At 39.9% G+C, this 20776-nt stretch overlaps 1 protein-coding gene across 1 annotated transcript in view; it reads right to left on the bottom strand.

Moving 5' to 3' along the window:
- Nucleotides 1-20776, bottom strand: part of LOC140235526 (protein diaphanous homolog 2-like) — a 105060-nt gene that overhangs the window by 12745 nt on the left and 71539 nt on the right. The window contains exons 3-13 of the mRNA XM_072315550.1: nt 17535-17645; nt 14782-14981; nt 11956-12159; nt 7174-7282; nt 6305-6415; nt 5015-5250; nt 4242-4360; nt 3212-3276; nt 2375-2479; nt 1363-1791; nt 69-180 (exon numbers count right to left, since the gene is read on the bottom strand). Of these exons, the coding sequence (XP_072171651.1) occupies nt 69-180; nt 1363-1791; nt 2375-2479; nt 3212-3276; nt 4242-4360; nt 5015-5250; nt 6305-6415; nt 7174-7282; nt 11956-12159; nt 14782-14981; nt 17535-17645 (1801 nt within the window). The remainder of the gene's footprint in view (nt 1-68; nt 181-1362; nt 1792-2374; nt 2480-3211; nt 3277-4241; nt 4361-5014; nt 5251-6304; nt 6416-7173; nt 7283-11955; nt 12160-14781; nt 14982-17534; nt 17646-20776) is intronic.

Genomic DNA, 20776 nt, shown 5'->3' with positions numbered 1-20776 from the left:
ATATGGGGCTCAACGACTGAAAACTACATCTGTCTTGTCTTTCTAGTGATCAACTATGTCATTCTAACCTGGTTTGGATGCAAAGAGCAAGGCAAGCTGCTCCATGACCACATCTTTCTCAAGCCGGTCCTCTTTGGCTTGGACCCAGAAAGATTTCTTGTTCAGTTGCCTTGGGTTGATCTTCAGAGATAATTGGGACGCAAGAAGAATAAATAACAATAAATAATCCAGAAAAGTTTCTTGTTCAGTTGCCTTGGGTTGATCTTCACAGATAACTGGGACACAAGAGGAATAAATAACGATAAATAACCTACAAAGATTTCTTGTTCAATTGCCTTGGGTTGATCTTATGACAAATGAGACACAAGAGGAATAAAGAGCAATAAATAACTTAGCACAATCACTAATTTTTTTTAATTTTTGTAAACAATGCTAAAATCTGACCATCTAAGGGCATGTAGCGGTTGTTAGGAAAGCAGCATGTCATAAAATTGAGAATGCACTGTGGGTAAAAAAAGGTGCAAGGGCACTGTAACTTTATTGTACATAGATGTGTGCTTGGTAGGGATACTACACTACCACAGAAACATTTTTAAGTTGATGGAGGTATGCATTGGGTAACCCATATTGTATTATAAAATGATGACTGTTACAAATAACATGTGATGTTTGAAAGTTATTTTGTTTTGTTTTGGTTTTTTTTTCATATTTCTGGTGTACAGTTTGATACTGTGTTGTCCGGAGTATAACCTCAAGGTTTGCTCAGGGTTTGAAACTATTATGGGAAGGGTTGAAGTCCTGAGATGGAGTAAAGGGACTTCTAACCTCCACCAATAGCATTTCAAACCTTTGAGATGGATCTTTCTTTCTGTTCTTGAACATACCAACGATCAATGTAACATTGGATCAGGTCCGAAATCACATCTAAGATTAACCAGATGTTTTCGAAGATGTGGAAGAGAATTAAAGGTTGTATCCCTTTTTGCAAATGTCACAAAAGTTTGCATGGTTCAAGAATAATGTCTCCCAACATTGTGTATGAAATATAAAGGTAATAAACCTCAGAGTAAAAAAAAAAAAAAAAAAGAAATGAAAAACTAACCTGATATCACTTGAGAGAATATACTCCCATATTGTATAGGAAATGGAAATTGGAATTTTTTCGGGGTCCAAATGAATTCATCAGAAATCTATAGTATTGTTTTCCCCTCCATCATAAAGAACTTTCCTTTTTTTATCATACCTATGAAAGGTCAAAATGACTACCTCCCTAATATACCAGCTTATGAAAGGAAAATCTAATTTTCAGGGTTGCAAAAGGGATACAACATATTTTAAACAATAAATGACTGAAGATCTCACCTTGCTCCAGTTGGCCCTCTTCATGGGGGTCTGTGGGGTGTACTTCTTCTTGGCCTTCATTCCATGGGGTAAGGAAGACTGGGGAGAGGGGCCTCCGGGGCTCATACCACCAAACATGGGCACACCACCCGGCACAGGTGGAGGACCTTTCCCTCCCATGGGAGGTGGAGGAGGCGGAGGACCCCCCATCCCTGGAGGCGGAGGGGGTGGGGGTGGGCCACCACCGCCCCCTGGAGGAGGGGGAGGGGGTGGAATGCCTGGCCCGCCGGGTGGGGGTGGGGGAGGGGGAATCCCCATGCCACCAGGGGGAGGAGGGGGTGGGGGAATACCGGGGCCTCCAGGTGGTGGAGGTGGGGGTGGTGGCACTCCGCCCCCTGGAGGTGGGGGTGCACCTCCGGCCACTGCAGCTGTGAGGGCTCCACTGGCAATCTGGAAAATTAAACCAACACAGAAAGTTGTTGCGGTATGGGATTGAAAAAAAAAAAGTTATGACAATATCAGTATTCACATCTCTTGAAATTTTACGTCTCACAGGATTCTAAAAACATACATAGCTACAATATCAAAGGCAAGAACTTCCTCACTAAATGGCAGAGGAGAAAACCTTTGGCTAGTTAATGCTTGATTTGTGGGTGCAATGTTTGTAGTTTGAAGTCTTGTGATAAATTTCATCTTGACCAGGGAGGTGTTTCATCAACGTTAGTCAGCGCTGACAATCACCATAGTAACAGTCAGTGACCAGAGCATCTCATCCAATCAAAACCAAGGATTTTGCTGAAATTGGCAGCGCTGACTAACGTTGATGAAACACCCCCATGACTATGTTTTTCAACTACTGGCATATAAGTCTTTGAGATGCCAAAGAAAATAGAGCCTAGATGATCCTAATGGACTCTGGTCGCGTGCACACATTCAATCACAAAATTCTTCCCCACAATGCCAGGCTATTGTGCTACCCTGGAGAGTGATTTGATGTTAGTTTAATCCCATCTCATCTGGGATAGGGTCGCACCTTTTGTTTCAAGTCCTCCAGCTCTTTCTCAGTCTCCTCCAGCTTCTTGTTGGCTTGTGACAGCTTGGCGTCCATCTCCTGCCTGGCTGTGATCTCTTGTTCAAGCTGTGGATGTCATAGGAATAAATTTCCAATTGTTAATATGTCTAAAATCAGGCAGGGATTACTGGCATCATTATCATCATCATTATCATCATCATCAACATCACCACCACCATCATCGTCATCACCATCATCATCATTGTCATCATAATTATCATCATCATCATCATCGTCATGTCAGAGATAATTACGTTGTAGCTTCATGACATATGTGTTACTCCTATACAGAAACCTGAAAATTGTGATCCAGAGGTAATCTTTTCTGAAACAAAGCCTCATGATATTTCAGCTTATTCTAGAATGATTTAAATGTATCTTATGCATGCCAGCTACTGGAATGAGACATACATTATATGAAAGTACTAAAAAAATAAATACATCACATCAATAAAAGTATTGCTGAATATTTTGAGTTTGATGAGACGAAAAGTGAACAAATGACCAAGTTATGATGATGAGCCACTGTACACTGCAAGAACCTAAATTCCGGTTGACTCTTTGTGGCAAGTGACATTGGACAATGATGATATTATGATCGAGTGTCAATATGAGTGACAGGTGAGTTGGGCCTATGCCTCTGTGAGTCATTGTAACGTTGCCTAATCTGGAAGTTATCCTTTTTAATGAGCCTTCTGAATGACAAGGCAGCATTAGCATGACTCAAAGAGACGTCACGGTTTCTTCTCTCTGCAGCCAGGAGTCACCGTTTTTAAACTCTTTTAGTTGTCGACTTACTTCCTTTTCCAGCTTCCCCGCCTTTCCCTCCATGATCTCATACTTGGCTTTTTCTGCCAGTCCCTCTGTGCATAGCAAGCAGGTAAGAGAAATCAAACATAAAAATTAGAGTTGCAAAAATGAGAATGTGATTCAATGCCACTTTCATGCTTCAATCAATACAGGGACGCAAAATCAGTGCCACAGACAGTTAGACATAGCACACTGAATTCAGCCCTAAATAGATTGAAAATGGTTGGAGGATCCCTTCTGGCACTTACATGTACTGTAAAAGTGGAAATTTTCGCGGTGTTGAAATTTTCGCGCATTTCGCGCAACCAGAAACTAGCGCGAAAATAAAAACACGCGAATATTTTTGCTTGCCATACGTTCCTGTGCGTGATGTCTTGATTCCGCGGAATTAAAAACACGCGAAACTCTTCTGACCCGGCCTAGCGCGAAAAATTAGTCGCGCGAAAATATCCACTTTTACAGTACTTGAACTAAAACATACAGGTTGAATGTAATGTCACATGATACCTCTATCAAATTCTGACACTTTCCTGATAAATAGCAACATAAAAGGAAGACCCACATTTAAGTACTTTTGATTTAGATTGAATCATCTCAATCATAGCTTGCTGGGCTTAGTTTACAGATGTACAAGACAGCATGCTAAACTGGCATTCATTCTTAGTTATTAGTCCCCTGTCTCAAAGTGAGCCAATGCTACAAAGAATATTTGATCTGTCCATTCCCTAAAAATACCTCACAAAGAAACAAACTCTTAGTTCAGCATGTTACTCTTTTCTGGTGCATCTGCCCATGGAGACAATAAGAAGTGACATTTCTCTCATCGTTCCTACAACTGCAGTAGAGATGAGCTTCTGGAGATGAGTTGGCTAGGAGTTAGTCTCTCTCTTTAAAAATTCCTTCAATTCTTGTCTTGGAGGTCAGGTACATTCTCATCAATATTTGAAAAGCATGATGCTAAAACTGACCAAAACAAAAACAAAAACAAGAACAACTTAGAGAAGGAAACAACACTTACCAACAAGAGGTTCCACATCGACTTCAAATTTCTGCGTATACCGGAAGTCTGGGTCACATCCACTCTTATGGAGGACAATTTGTGATATGCATTCTTCTATTAACTTGTAGTACTGTGGCCTGTAGCAATGCAAAGCAAAACAACATCAAAGATAAATGGATACAGGCATTAAACAACATTGACAATGGATAAAGCAAGAAACAATTCACTCAAGATGTGGTTGTGTAGTTGAAAGACTGTCTGGTTGTAGGACATAATAATCTACAATCAAAGTCATGTTAACATGATTCAGTTTAAGTCATTTAGATCCTTTACAACTGGAAAACAAAATATACAGCCATCTGTCACAGGAGGATCCACACTGTGTAGCATAACACTTAAAGGGATGGTATCGTACTGATTGGCATTAATGATTCAGCTTTTAACTTTTTGCTAGACACATAGAAATCAATGAAAATCAATGAAGATCAGTTTGAAATGGCTGAGATATCCAAAAATAAATTAAAACAAACCGATCTTAATAAGAAGTAGGTCCCACCTTTTCTTAGGATTGTTTTATTTTTGGATATCTCAGCCATTTCATAACCAGTTTTTATCAGATAAACTTTGAATTTCTCTTGGAATTATGTACTCTTTCATATTTCATAAGAGGTTTCTCATCATCATAAAAAGAAAAACATCATCAAAAAAACGTTGGGAACCTGAAGCCCCGTCTCAACCAAAAATGGACCATCCCTCTAACATCATGGTGAGTTTTCAGACAATGTTCGCACCTGACATAGGTGTCCTCCCTGATGAGCATGATGTGTTGGAGGATGGAGAGGAAGTAGTTCTCGCTCGGCGTCCCGGCAACCAGCTGCTGGAGGAGTTGGAAGCAGCCCTCCAGGTCGTCCATCTCCACCCGCAGGCCCTCAAAGCGGTGCTGGAACTCCTCAAAGTCATCTTCGCGGTGTTCATCAAACACCCGCATCTGGACGCAGAGCTCTTCGCTGGGGTTGTCTCTCAGTTCCTGTGGGGCGTTGGTAGAGTGGGCGTGTCTTTCACATGAATCTCCAATCTTCACTTACCACGACTAGTAAGCACTTATTTTCTTTTACATGTCCCCTCATGATTACTCCTATTGGTGATTACGCAGGAAGGTCATTAAGTTGTCTCTTCTCTTTAACAGACATCCTTGCCACTCCTCCCTGATTGTACCCACCACTGGTGTCAATGCACCTTTCAAAGCTTCATCACATTTTACCTCATACAGTTGTATATTACCCTTTACTGAACATCTCATTACTATTAGTGAAGCAGAGCTGTTTGCCTGCAAAAACTTCTGAGGGTTGACTGTCATGTTCACATTTAAAATGCTTGAAAAAAATTTGAACAGAAAAGTGAAATGTCTCAAATGAGTGAATTTCCTTTCCTTTGAGATACAGTAAATGCTGATGAACTGACTTGGGCTCATTTTTATGTGACAAGTCATGAAGATTTGTAGATAAGCATCAATTAATTGATTTTAACTTTACATATTTTTTCAGGTTAGCACATCCTGAGCCAATCAGTATTACATCTTTGTGCAGACTTGGAACTACATTACAAGGTAAGATTTGGGCAACTCTACCATGTTTCTGAGAAATCCTTAAACAGGAAGTACAGCTTAATTCTACAAGGGCATTGTGTCTCTGTCAGTTTGGCTCTAGTCCAAGCTGACAGTGAAATTTGAATACCGCCTGAGAAGTGGATTTGAATTGATATCAGATCCTTTTATGTAAGAACAATATATGAACCAGCTCAATTCACCAAGCACGGGAAGTTTTGTTTACATGGCAAAATAAACACAAAAAGTATGTCATCAACATATGACCATTAAGACTTTGATGTTAATAAATCTCTGTGAATCTTAAAAAGGGTTCTATAGGATATCAAACACCTACCATGTATGCGTAACAGCATATAAAATTGCTACTCCTGCCCATAAACGTGCAGATACTCTTAGTCTAACAGTGTCTCACAGAGTTGCTTGAATCCCCCCCCCTGCATCAGATTTGAACGTGGTGGGCGTGGGTTCAACTCACCGGCAGCTGGTCGATCATCCCTGTGCGGAGGAACTCATTTCTGAGGTGTAACCTGAAGTCCAGGTCATCCGGAGTGGTAGTCAGGGCATTGACAAGTTGCATACACACACACTGGGGAGCAGAGAAATAAAGGATATCTTTAGTCACATTCAGATCATTGGAAAGAGCAAAGAGTTGCTGGGTTTTTTTTTTTTTTTTTAAATCTCTTTAATAAAAAAACAGTTCTCAAAAGCAGATAAAATTCTAATGTTTCATGAGTGTGAACATTAGATCCTCACATTCTACAATTAAGGGACTGCTTTACTATTGTAATAGATTATAACATTCAAGTAATTAAGTCACAGGTGAGGAATGTTTGATATTTTCTGTCATGTCTCAACAGAATCATAAAAGACAAACTTGATTTGGAGAATGAACAAACTGCAATTTCTGATCTATGCAAAACCCTGCATGTGTTGCCATTTTTATTTCTTTACAGTGATACTTGATGTTGGTACTGACAACACGTTGCATGTATAGATGTGCACATATTTCCGCTTTAATACCTTATGTGGTAGTTCCTGGTAAGTATCATATATTCGCTATCTAAATGCCACCAATTTCAAAAGGCTTGCACACTGAACTTCAGTTTCTAGCAGATCATCTTCCCATCTGATGTATCACTGAGGTCCTAAATGAAGGAGTCAGAAATTAATGCCAAGTTTTTAGATCTATTGCCTTTATTACCAACTGCAGTTACATCTTTTGGAGCAAAGGTTTGAGATGATGTTCACCAAAATCCCACTCTATGCTACTTTCTGTTTTCACTTTCACAGCCGTAAGCATGCTTCAAGTACGTATGCCATCCTCTGCAAGCAATCAAAACTTACCATGAGTTGGGGGTTGTTTTCCAATTTCAGGGCCTCGATGATGGGCGTGAACCTCAGAGTTCGTCTTACTTCTCCAACATCAGTAAGAGCTTCAAGGACCTTGTCATGCCTGGGGGAGGGAAGGATGAGAATCCATCACTACATGACTACCACCAGGCAGCAAGACAACATTCAAATGGTTCTATGCAAAGATATTAAATGGGGTTTAAGGTGAAGCCCCTTCCGTTGCGGAAACAGGGAAAACATATCTCGTCAATCTGATCCACTGAAATTAGTTGATGAATTTAGCTCCATTCCTTCACATTTTTGTTTGAGGATGTGGTTAAACATTTGGGAATATCTCACCTCTGTTCTGCACTGATGTTACAGTGCACACAGCATATACTTGTGCAACTAACAGAAAAAAGTTTGAGATACACTGTACGTGTACGAAAGAAAGCATTTCCCAAATATGGAAAAAACAGACATGCATAAAATACGATCAAATTATTGAGAGACGTTGACCAAATGCATTTGCAACTTTTTTCTTCAACTTTTTTACACGTGGAGAACATTATAATAACAGACATACCACAACCTGTTAAGAGAAAAAGAAAGAGAAAAAGACAGAGATGGTAAAACAATCAGATGAAATTAGTTATTTCTATCGCAAACTCACCTTCTGTTGTCCCTCTCATAAGACAAGAGTCCACACATTTTGTATTTATTCCACGATAGACAATGTATGCCAAAAATTAACGCCAAACAACGCTGTATAATCCGACATGTCACTCTAACCACTCTGATCCCAGGAGTGTCCAGATGGACTCTGGGGATCTACGATTAAATACCAGCCCACTGTCCACTGGAGCTAGACAGGACTTGAAAGAAACAAATAAGGAAGCCAGAGAAGGGTGATAATGAGGTCCAAGTTGATTCGGAGGAACAAACACTTAGGGTCACAGCAAGAGAGTCTAGGTGCCAGTAGGGGGGAGGGGGAAGAGAATAGTGGGGGAGAGGGTAAGGGGTGGGGGTTGAGGGAAGATACTTGTAGAATCTTCAGAACTTTTGACAGTGGTGATCAGATTGCCATGACAATTGATGTGATAGAACACAGACTGAAATCACCATTCATTCTCTCTCACTTCAGTGTTTATTGTCATATGACATCATGTCTGCGGGTAGGTGCCTACATTCTTTCTAGGCTCCCATAAATAAATAAATGAATAATTGAATGAATGAAAAAAATTAATTAATAATCTAATTCATCAAAAATGAAGAAAAACAAACAAATAAATCTAAGATAACATTCACAAGGATACTGGTGGCCAAAGTTGCAATCTTTCTCTAACAAAATGTCAAGGAACAGCATGGCTACTGAAATATTCCTTCAATAAATAATATCATAAAAATGAACTGGGGTGGCTCTTGAGCAGTTCATCAATGCAAATTAAGTATTATCGTGAATAACTGACTTAACACGTCATGCGTAGTCCTATGTACATGTTTGAATGGAGAAAATGATTTTCAGTAGAGAATAGAATTGAAGTACTGTTGGTTGACAAAAGGGTCAAACTTTTTTTTCCCCAACTCTACAGATAGTTGGTTTACTTTTTAAGAGCTGATAAGACATTTGACATTGTTTTAATATTCCCTGGAGCAAACATATGGCCTGATAGACATGGATCTTTTCTGGTTTTTTGGTTAAGGGAAAACAATTCTCTTTTCACAGACCAAGATCTCAACATAATTTGTTCACCCTGTTCGTTGAATGTAGTAACTATGCATAAAATCATCAAATGTGTTTTTACCAACTATGATGTTAATGTAAGTTTGAAGTGATATTACTAAATAAGTATCTTGATGCACTTTTCTTTACAAACTTTTCAGCCTATTTCTTTTCAAAAAATAAACTTGATTAGCCTTTTTCAACTAGTTACAATTCTTGAGGAAAAGGCATTACATCAGTTAAAAGGCACTAAAGGATCAAATGGCCACAGACAAAGAACTCGAGTTCTAGAGACGCTCACTTTGGATACTCAGCTAACTCTAGCTTGGCATTCCTGCCTCCCCCAATTCACACTACATCTTGAACTTGAACTCAGCGGTCCAACGTTTACCATCAGCCCTCTCTAACACAGGAAGGGAATCGATTGAGCTTGTAATGAATGACTTCTCCTCAACCCTACATGGCATGCTGCCAAGCCGTTTGGCTTTTCTATTCTGAGGGAAAGGGAAGACAGAGAACGAGAGAGAGAGGGAGAGAGGAAGAGAGAAGGAGAGAGACTGAGGAAAACAGAGAGAGAGGGAGAGAGAGAGAGAGCGAGGGAGAGAAAGGGAAGGAAGGATAGAGGGAAGAGAAGAGGCAAAAGGGATAAAAAGAGAAAGAAGAAAGAAATGAGAGGGGCAGGCAAGATGGGAAGATAAAAAGAAAGAGGATAGGGAAGAGGAGAGAGGGAGATAGGGTGAGAGAAGAAAGAAAGAGAAAGAAGACATAGGGAAAGGAGTGAGGGAGATGGGGCAAGAGAAGAGAAAGAGAAAAGAAAGAAGAAATTGGAGAGAGAGGGAAAGAGAAAGAGAGAGAGAGAGAGACAGAGAGAAGAGTATCACCCCTAGAACCTGGCTTAACAGGTGGACTGGGCAGGAAATCCCATTATCTGTTCAGGAATAGCCCTATTAACAACTCTATCCACTCTCTGATGAGAGATCTGTTCATACAGTAGGTTGATGCCTGCTGTCTTGAAAACATCTCTATTTCAACTGCTTTATTTCTAGTGTGTATGTGTGTGTGTGCGTGTGTGTGCGTGTGTGTGTGTGTGTGTGTGTGTGTGTGTGTGTCTGTTTGTTTAAGCATATCCTCACGGGCTCATCTGTTCGTGACAGTTATCCCGCTATTTTGATCACAGGAAAGCTGCTTGCGTTGTTGTGTGAAACAAACAACAACTGGCTGTGACAACATTAGCTGGCTGATAGAAACAGGATGTGTTTGTTTCTGTTCAGTCAGGATAAAAGTTTGTTTACAAGCCACTCATGTACAACTCTAAATGCTGAACATGGACACTGAGATCAATGTACATACCTTCCTTGTTTTCTATTTCTATGACTGTACTAGAACATAAATATTCATAGTACTGGTGCATCTTCTTTGGTCTAACTGTCTTCATTACATATGACAAAACAGTCACAGTATACAAAGGGGGCAAATGAATTCAAGAGCAATTGCTGAAATAGCATTCAGAGAAATGAAGGTGAAAATTTCACATCAAATAACAGTTCCTTTCTCTGGCAGAAATTCCAACGTATTCAATATGAAGGAAATCTACCAAAGACTAATTCCAAATTTTTACCAGTCTAATGTTGATTTTCATTTGTATAATCATAAAGATTATGATGACAAAAATAACCCCCATTAATAAATAATTTCTACATTTATTTTCTTACACTAGTCTCTTGCAAGATATTTTGTCTGGACATATCCAGTGTGTTTCACACAGAAATAAACTTATGAGTGGGAAACTAAGTATTCATAATATGGATACGAAATCATTTCCCCATAACTTGAGATGAAAGGTTACAAGCCGACAACAGCTGCAACATGACATTACATGCACACTCTTTCCCCGTATGCTCTTTGAGACACTGACATTGATTAAGCCTCCTCCTGATCGAGAGTGGCCTGTGCCACAGAGAGTGCCAGTGGCTGTGAATGATGCGAGTGTTTCCATCGCCATGACAACAGAGAATGCATCTTCACTAGAGTGAAAACCCTGGGAGCACCTGGTCGGAGACAGTGTGAATTCTCTAACATCCAACAACCCACAGGGCATCAGTCACTGGGAAAGCACAGCTGAGAGTACAGTTTTCTGTAGCAATCACTAGTCCTACAGGATGATTTCCTCCAAACTCATTCTGCTATATGCCAAGGACAGTTAAAGGGCAATTTCCAAAATGAAATGAAGGATTTTAACTGAACTCTTTGAGAGTGAGAGTTCTTCATAAGATTTGTATCTAATGATTGAAAATGCAAACAGGAGTAACTGCAATGAAACATTTCTTGTGAAACAAAATTCTTCATTTCAGTAAACATAGCAAAAGAACAGACAGGACCAAGCAGCGACAACTTAGCTCTGACCATATCCGTTAATTTGTTCTGGTGGTGGCAGTGATCACAAGTTTAATTTGCTTTTAGGTTTTCTTCAGGGTCTGGCACCGATCCTAACACCGCAACATCACTTGCAACATCTTCTGCAAATACTTGGAGTCGATCAGAAGCCAATAAGAAAGAAAGAAAGAAAGAAAGAAACAAACAAACAAACAAATAGGCAGGGAACGGCCAGGAAGAGGAGCTGGTGCACATTAATCTCTAGGCTTGAGATATATGAGTTGTGCTGTCAAAGGATGGATGAGAGGGCTCAACGCTAACTTTTTTCTCTGGTGGCCCATTTGGTCCACTAAAATCCTTACATCTGAAATTTTGGTGGCCCGAAACAGACATGGTGTAGCCCAATATAAATGGAAAAATAGCAATCCGATTTGAATTCTAAGTACCCGACAAGGCCACTAAAAGATAGCCTTACTGGAAATTTGGTGGCTCAACATCAATTTCTACTGGCCCGGGGCCACTCATGATGTTGAGCACTGGATGATGTATAAAGACAAAGAAGATTGATGGTTGGTCGTGCTGCTTCACCTTCAGGTACCATCTTGGTGTAAAAATCCTTATTATCACTTGTCTGTGGGTCACACGATACCAGGGATAATGGCCAAAAGGTCCGGCCGCAGACTGGAGGAATTTCTACTCACCCGTCGGGAGGCACAAAACACACAGCTGCCAGCAGCTTGGTGGTGTCGATCATCATGTTCTCGTAATTGGCGTCCAGGGCCGAGGCGATTTGGGTGATGGCGCGCTTCTTGGAGAAGACCGTCTGGATTCCGTACTTGTTGTTCATGAAGGCCTTGATACACTTGATGCATTCATGTCGGATGTCTGCACCCTTCTTCCCTTCTCTAAAAGACAAAAAAAAAAAAAGAAGAGGAAATTGTTCAGAAAAAGTAATCATACAAGTCATGTACCCGAGCAAAACCATTTTTGACATACATGTGTCATCTCTAAGACAGAAGTGATAGGACATGAGACTTGATGGAAAATTAACTGCAATATTTGCTGATAAATATTTTTTTGTTCGATTTGTTACTTTTTCCCTCACTCGTATCAGTGTGCTTTAACATGACACAGCATTGTATTGGTACTTGGGATAAACTAGCAAATCAATGTTGTACTGTACAAGCTGAAATTTTCGCGTACAGATATTTTCGCGAATTGGTACTTCGAGGACATTTTCGCGTGTTGTTAATTTCGCGGTTGCGAGGGTCTAACTGAACTTACTTATTTGCGCGTTGTTATTTTCGCATGCTATTTTCGCGATTCAAAGGCGATTCGCGAAATTCGCGAAAATAAAACCACCGCGAAAATTTCAGCTCGTACAGTAGTTTGTACTGCTGCAATTGCTTTTATGCATTCAAAGCCACAATGACAAACATGAGGTACATCATTTAACTCTTGTACGAGTATGGAAAGTCATATTGCATTATGAAATGTTCCATACTTATTCGTTGTCTTTGATTATTCAGGTGAATATTCATTGATGGAAACATGTCTAAGAGAGTGTAGACTGTATAAGTGGAGATAACCTTGCAATCATAGTTTTAAGGTTTGCAATTTAATTGTTATATATGTCTTAATAACATGTCTATGTTAAAATTTTAGAGTTATGTTGGAATGTTCCAGTTTTTCTCTTCATTTCTCTAGGACCACAAGGCACTTTCAAAGGTCTAAATGCCTTGGATCTAGGGATACTGAGCAATGTATCAATATGAGCATTTTACTGCAAATTTCTTTCATCGAACTGGACTTCCAAATTTTGTGCATTATTAATCTACAACTGTAACTTTTTGCAATTATCAGTTTACAAAAACAAAGAGAAAACTTTGAGAAGTTATTACAAAAAGTAATATGAATAAGACTAGTGAGAAGTTTTAGCAGATTTCTGACAGAGCACGTCTTTTCGCCGATGTCTGATCTAATATTCAGTTGCAAACCGTTAACAGGAAGACCAACCCAGCGCCAGAATCCATCACGGGGAAGTAGCCTTAACTTCCCCTATAGGGAGCGCCCTCGCGAGGTTCGTTGCAGGAAATCCCCAGTTTGTCTTGCAACCCAAACAAATTTTCGGGCAATTTGGTCCCAAACTATGTTAACTCCAAGAGTTTCACCCCTGGGCTGATTTCCCAAACACCTTGCGGTTTTCCTCCCGTAGGCTAATCGAATTGCGGTCTTATTCTATGTCTTTCTCAAAATTTTCTTCCTTTTTTCTTTTTTTTTTTGGGGGGGGGGGGAGGGCCTGAGGGTTGGGGTACTCTTCCATACCGGGGTTTCTTAATATGCAATTTCACAGCAAGAGTAATGACAATGTTACAGTAGGGGCGGTTGTGACTCAGCATATCTTAGGAAAAAGACTGACTTTGCTATGGTTTGGATTGTAAGTGCTGGAGGGCATGAACTATTTGTTGATCAAGACCTTCAAACCATCTCCATCTAAAGAAATGTCACACACAGGAACCAAGGCTGTGTCATGTTACAGCTGCAAGATTGAGAAAGCTGAGAGCCCATAAGATACAATGAAAGTGTATTATCATAAAGTGCTCTGCCAATTATCTTAATAGTTCTGAGTGATATCCAATTAAATTGCTCATTACCCAAGACTTTACTTCCTGTCTTAGCTGACACACAGTATGAGGACAGATATATCTCAGGGACGCAAGAGAATATATTTCATACTAATACAGTGTGAATAAATGTTGCTAATGACATATTGCTGTTTTTCCCTTCAATCTATGTTACTGCATTTTAGTGTTAGCATAATGGAATTTTACTAGCAAGTTATAATGTCCACTGATCAATTTGATCAATCGTATTTACATCAATAGTGAATCACTAAACTCAATGTACAAGAATTTCCATGTGGACAATAAACTAAATCAATCAATAAAATATTAAAAAGCTCTAATCTCTGATCAAGAATCAAGTATACTGAACATCCAATTGTCTGTTACCAAATAGGGCTCTCTAGGGGTGCATTCGTACGCTCCTCTAAAGCGAACAGTACCACACCGTACCCGCGCCAGAGGAGCGCTCGAACACTCCTAAAGTGTACCGTACTGTACCGTACCGAGCCAAAAGTGGACCACTTCCCGATGTGCTCCAAAAGCATACCAAAAGCGCACCAAAAGTTCACTGTAAAGCATGCATGTATCATGCGCATACATCACAATGCAAAGACATCATTCTCTTTGTTCGAGACAGCTGTAAGTACTTCAAGCGCGCCAGGTGATGACCCTTTTGCTACAAAATGCTTGACCTCTTCTAAAAATAGCTCATGAGGTACACTTTCTTAACAGAGATCTTGAACGCTCCAAAACTGGCATGGTACGGTATGGTACACTTTAGTTCAGTTCGCTTTGGTTCGCTTTAGAGTGCTCGAATGCACCCCAGGGTCCTCTATTTCTCTGAATATTTTGTAGGTCAATACAAAGTTGCACATTTCCCGGTCAGTTTAATAGGAAACTCACCTCTGGTTGAAATCGTCCAGGGTCTTGAGGATGACGTCCAGTCCCTTCTCCCCAAACTGCTGGACCCAGCTGATGGTGTTACTGGCCAGTGAAACGCGCAGGGAGCTGAGGATGTCATGAAGTCGACCTGTATCTGAGGGACCGGTGTTCAACAGCTCCAGCACGTAGTCCCCCGGCTTCATCTGGGCATCATTTCGACCCTGCGCACCAAGAAAACTCATCTCGATCAAGAGTATGCTTACTAATACGTATATGGGAACAATCCTGTTGTATCCTGAGATGTAAAGAAGTGGAATCACAGCTTCTTACACTACATTTCACATCACACAGTGCTCCCTGAAAAGACTTGACACAAGGCATGTCACAATGAATTCCACTAAAATACTTCTGGTGTGTAACATCCTTCCTTTGCTACCTCTTGCCAATACATGATTGACCAAGCACCCTATGATCCAATATCCATGCACAACCTTTGATGACATAACACTTTAGTCCTCCACTAGCACACCAATGACAATAACAAAAGTTTGCTTTATCGAACAACTTTTTTGAATCTGTCCAGTAAGAACTAAAATATTATCACCATTTTGCCAAATCACGCTTCTACTTTGATGCAACATTGACAACAGTTTGATTATTTTCACAGCCAGGTGATATTCTGTTGATAATCTCTGATATCTACAGGATTTTCATAATCTTTATTGAAACTGATATTAGCATGCCATCTTCAATGGAATTACTAATTAGAAATGTTTACATGTGTATGAAGTTTGATGGATGAGCCTTTTAGTTATGTAATCAGCATATCCATCGAACACTCAGAATATCCTAATCATCAGAAGGAGACCGCATTTTTTTTCAATCTGATGAAACTTTGATGCGATACTGGAAAGGACTACCGACGGAATTAGCTCACAGCCAGCTACTGTCATCCATGCTTACTAAGTGAGGTTTAATTTGTTTTTGCCCAGAGGAATGAGGTGAGTTGGGGGGGGGGGGGGACTAATATTCAGGGAAAGATGTTTTGGAAGTCTCATTAACGAGGCAATATCTATCTTATTGTCTGGTTGGGTGTCTGGAACTGACTCTTCAGCTGTGAAACATAAAGCTTGCACAAACTCCGTCTTGATACATCGCAGACACAATACCGGATGTCATGCCATTTTCCCCAATTACCGAGTCTACTACTTCTGCTCACTCTGGCAAAGACCTGCTGGTTGTTTCAAATAAAGATTAAAAGTGAAAGCTTTAATTGAAAGGCAGCAGTTCTCTCCAGCAAGCCACGTCACTGTTCATACAGTTGATAAGAACACAAAAATGGTTAGTCTAAATGAGTCTCAAAGCTTTGTATCAAATTCGGCTCATATTATTTTTTACTCAAATTTAGAGCCTTCTGAATCTTAACTTATATTCTTTAAAAGCAGGAGATAATGTCTGGTATTATCAAAAAGCTAAATGTCTTCCCATTTTTTTTTTCATTTGATATTGCATTATGGAAAAACCCCTTAATATTGCAGTATATACATTGCACTCTACTGCCACTTCATACAACAAGAATGATAAGTTCGAAGCTTTTTTTTTGGGGGGGGGGGGTTGAAGGGAAATGGTTTGCAAGAGGTTTACTACTGAGCGTTCTCCAGAGGAATCAGAACAAATATACTCTTGTCTGCTAATGCTTTCGAAGGAGAAAGCCAACAGAAAGTACAAGTAAATTCACCCAAAAATCTATTCAAGCTTGTAAGAATGCTGCCAAATGAAAAAAGCTCCAAAAATTCACACTGGATATTGGTGCTACATAAGACATGTAGGCTTCATATATTCATTATATGCATGTGAACTGTGTTGATACATGGGTCACATTGCAGTCCTGAAAACAGGCATGTTTAGATTTCATTTGGTCAAAGTGGAGACAAGTGATATGATTTTATTATCTTTTTTTTAAAGCACAGTTTTGTTTTGTTTTTGAGAGATAGTATGATTTATTTCACACCAAATACAGGAAATGAATTGTTGACAAATGTCTGGGCCCCTATCAGCCGATTAGCCTACATTCTCAAGTTTCAAACCAGGATGCACAAACCTGTGACTATGTGTGTCAAGTGGAACATACACCACGCATTGCATTTTAGACATTGTGCATAATACCTTAGACTCTTCAAACATTTTGTGCCATTATGAAACGATGTATCGTATATGGCCAATTATACTGTAAAACCAGAAACATTCATGGCATGAAACTTTTGCAAATTGGGGCCAACTGCCTTTTTTGCAGCATGAAACTTTCGCGAATTGGTACTGGCATTCATTGCATTGCGTAGACAAAACCTTTCATGAGCATCTTACTTTCGTGAATCTTGGCTCCTTGTGAAAGTTTTGTGCGCGTCAACATTTCTGGTTTTACAGTATCTAGATGTTACTTCACAGCACTGATTCCTTGGACTGTGTGTCAGCTACAATTTACCATACAGTAGCAAATCTTCATCTTCATACGATCTGCTTCCTCAGTCAATTTGTGTGTGTGTGTGTGTGTGTGTGTGTGTGTGTGTGTGTGTGTGTGTGTCACAACTTGAGAAGTAAAAGCTTTCCATCTTTTCTTGCTACTCTCCAAAATACAGAAAATGGTATGTATGACAGCAGAAATAGGACACCAATTCATCAGTCACCTCCCTGGTGAACCCCTAGTAGCTAGGGAGAGGACCAATGACCACACCCTTGGATTCACCCCCTCTGTGGACCACCAATGGATCACTTACTGTGCTGGAGGCCCCTGTCCTCTTCATGTACTGGACCACCATGTCCCTCTTGGTCTTCATGTCCCTGGACCTCAGAGGTGCGGCCTTCTGGTCAGTCAGGCCCATGTCCTCCTGTACCGGTCAGAGAAATTCAAGGAGACGGTCAAGATTATGCAAAAAGAAAAACATTACAACTTCCTGTCACAGCTTTTATTAATCACATACTTAACAAATGTTTTGTAATAAAAAAATTTAGCTTCAATCTCATGAAAACTGTGAAATAACTTCAGCATCATACACCAGGGATATTACATAAATTTAGTTTGGTCAGTATTTTTATTGCTTAGCACGCTGTACACTGTCCTTACTGACAGCTGCCATCTAAGCACAAATGAGAGAAATTGCACAAGAAGACTGTCAAAAAAGACTATACATGTATAAGGAGCAGGTATTTCAACCTTAAAGGCATTCCAACCTTGTCCTCCATAGGGGATGTAGAATCCTGTGGAATTAGCTGAAGATTTAACAAGCGGGTATGGGACTTAAGGTCAAAGTGAAGGAAGATGTGGTAAAGCTTAAATATGGGCTTAATTATTAGGACAAGAAGAACTTTTTATCCCCATGTGAGGTCAAATCCTACTTAAAGTACAATGTACTTATGATACAAGCAGGGTTAGGGTCTTTCAGAAAGACAGGTTGAGGTCAAATGGACAGAGAGGCGAGCTGTGGATGTGAGGGAGTGGGAACACCTGGACATTCATCCCATACACGATACACGTGTGATTGTTCAGACACTAGGTGCATTCATATCTGCATTATTGCACCGTTCACAGTATAAACGAGTATAAGTTAACCACAATCTGACACTTGCCACGAAAACAGTCATCTCATAAAACATCTCGACGGAAGAATTTCATGAATTTGAATAATTACACAGTCCCCGCTGCATGCTATGAGGATTAAAACCAACATTTGTTGTCGGGCGAAAGCTTGGTGGTCTAGTGGAGATGACACCTGTCCAGTAATCAGGAGGTTGTAGGTTCGAATCTTGCTCGAGTATGTACGCCCGTGATTTTTTTATCATGGCTACTACTAAAACACTGATCAATTCAGTGCTTATTTTACATCGATGTGGGCAATTTGTCATTCAGCTGCAGTCATCTCACAAGTTTACACAAAAAGTCACTAGATATTAGACACTCATGCAGTTTAAAGATGCAATGGTATATATACTTGGTGATACTGAGATGCAATGTATAAGAAAAGGTCTTGGACAAGCACATATCTTCAGTACTGAAGTACTGGATCACAGTGCACAAATTTACAGTGGAAAAGTTTGATTGATGCCTGCTGCTGGAAAACTTCCTTGTTAATAGGCCCGTTCACAAACAACGAAAATCGAAATTTCAATCGCGATCCAAATTTCGATTTTTTTTTTCGACCGTTCATACACAAGGAAAAATCGCACTTCGCAGTGCTCAAAGAAAGAATGATCAGTGGCCAAATTGCGCATGCGCGAAACTTGCATGACCGAAGACTGACCCCGCAGTCCCAATAGAGTTTCGCACGCGCTACGAATGATGGGATTAAAAATACCGATTTCCGAATCTCGATCGCGCTCACACACACGACGCTTGGCAAAATAATCGCGATTATTCTGATAAATCGCACTGATAGTGCGAGTTGGATCGCGATAAGGATCGCGGTAATTAGTGAGATTTTTCTGTCCACACTGGAAAAAATTTCGAAATTTTGATCGCGATAAGAAAATCGATTTTTAAATCGCACTTTTTCCCTTGTGTGTGAACGGGCCTATTATCAGAGCACTTGTCAGCTAGGTGGATGGTCCATACAGTTTGAGGAAGGAAACAGAACGGAACTTTCTTCTCCTAAAGTTATTACCACACTTCCACTTGTTAGTTAAAAGCACATTTATCAGTGATTCACAAAATATGCATTCAAAGAAAAAAAAAAAACCCTAGCCGGTACACCTCGGCACCACTTCATGGAGAAGGCATAAAAACAAACCCACAACATAAATGAATAAAATGGTTTCCTTCCTCCTAATGGCAAAAAGGCCAAATTGGTCAAATTTCAATGAAAATTGACACCTACATATTGGAAGGTACAAGTCAAAATGACATTTGTTTGTTCCTTTTCCCCCATTTCCTCATGGAAAAATGAGTCAACGTATTAATGCCAATAATACAATATTCTAAGTTTATATACCACTGAGGGCATTATGGTTGAAACTGCATTTTCAATGTTCAACAACATATGAAATGCACACTACTACCCTCATGACACTTGTATCTGTTGTAAAGGTCATGTGTTTCAATGCTATCTTACTGCATGAACTACTCTTTTCAAGAAAGCTGTCCTTGGTAGTTAACCCCTTTAAAGACAGAAAATATAATGAGAATATACAAACAGACAGTGGGTTACTTTTTAAGGCAACACGACACACTATATTAAGGAAAGCCAAATAACTTGCCATAAAAGATGGGTTGAGTTGTTCAACTTTAAAACACGGAATGTATTTCACAGCTGTAGAAGATATGCATAAATTGTGTGTAACAGGCCTGAAAAGACATCATCTTGCCTACACATTAACAACTGACATACTATTATAGCAAAATATCTGTATTAAATGCTTAACTGTCAAACCTGTCCAATGCTATTTAATATCCTGACATTGCATTTTCTCCACAATTCTCCTCCCCTTCACCTCCCCTGCTCCCCCCCCCCCCCACCCCCTCCCTCTTTTATAGTATGTCACCTTGACTTTGATTGAAAACACAAAAACCATCAACCAAAAAGAAAACAATCCACAGTTTGTTTGTCCCGGTCAACATAGCTGCAAGGCCAAATCTTCCGTCACTTCCTCTGTTGGTGACACAGTTATCTGCCACATCTAATCAGAATATGGCATGACCTACAATGAACACAGTCACAGCTTTAGTCAGTATTGTACAAACACATCAGTTGGTGGAATTTCAGGAAAATACAATATTTAGCCTACATTTTCAAATCAACTGACATAATAACCTAATAGCACATAGGCCTACCTTGAATATCAACTTTGGAAATCATCTCTATGGCTAAGAAGTGGCAGCAGATGCCTTCATCATATGAATCATACAAATCTGACTTGTACACATATCATCCACTGCAAAGTGCTAAAACAATAAACCCACTACTTGTAAAATACTTTTTACCAATGGTATGTACATGTGACCAAGTAAAATATATGATTTGCCAGA

The sequence above is a fragment of the Diadema setosum genome, chromosome 11, assembly GCF_964275005.1.
Source record: "Diadema setosum chromosome 11, eeDiaSeto1, whole genome shotgun sequence".
In the NCBI taxonomy this organism is placed as follows: Eukaryota; Metazoa; Echinodermata; class Echinoidea; order Diadematoida; family Diadematidae; genus Diadema; species Diadema setosum.
Note: the sequence above shows the minus strand (reverse complement) of the source record. Positions and strands in the feature narration are given on the sequence as shown.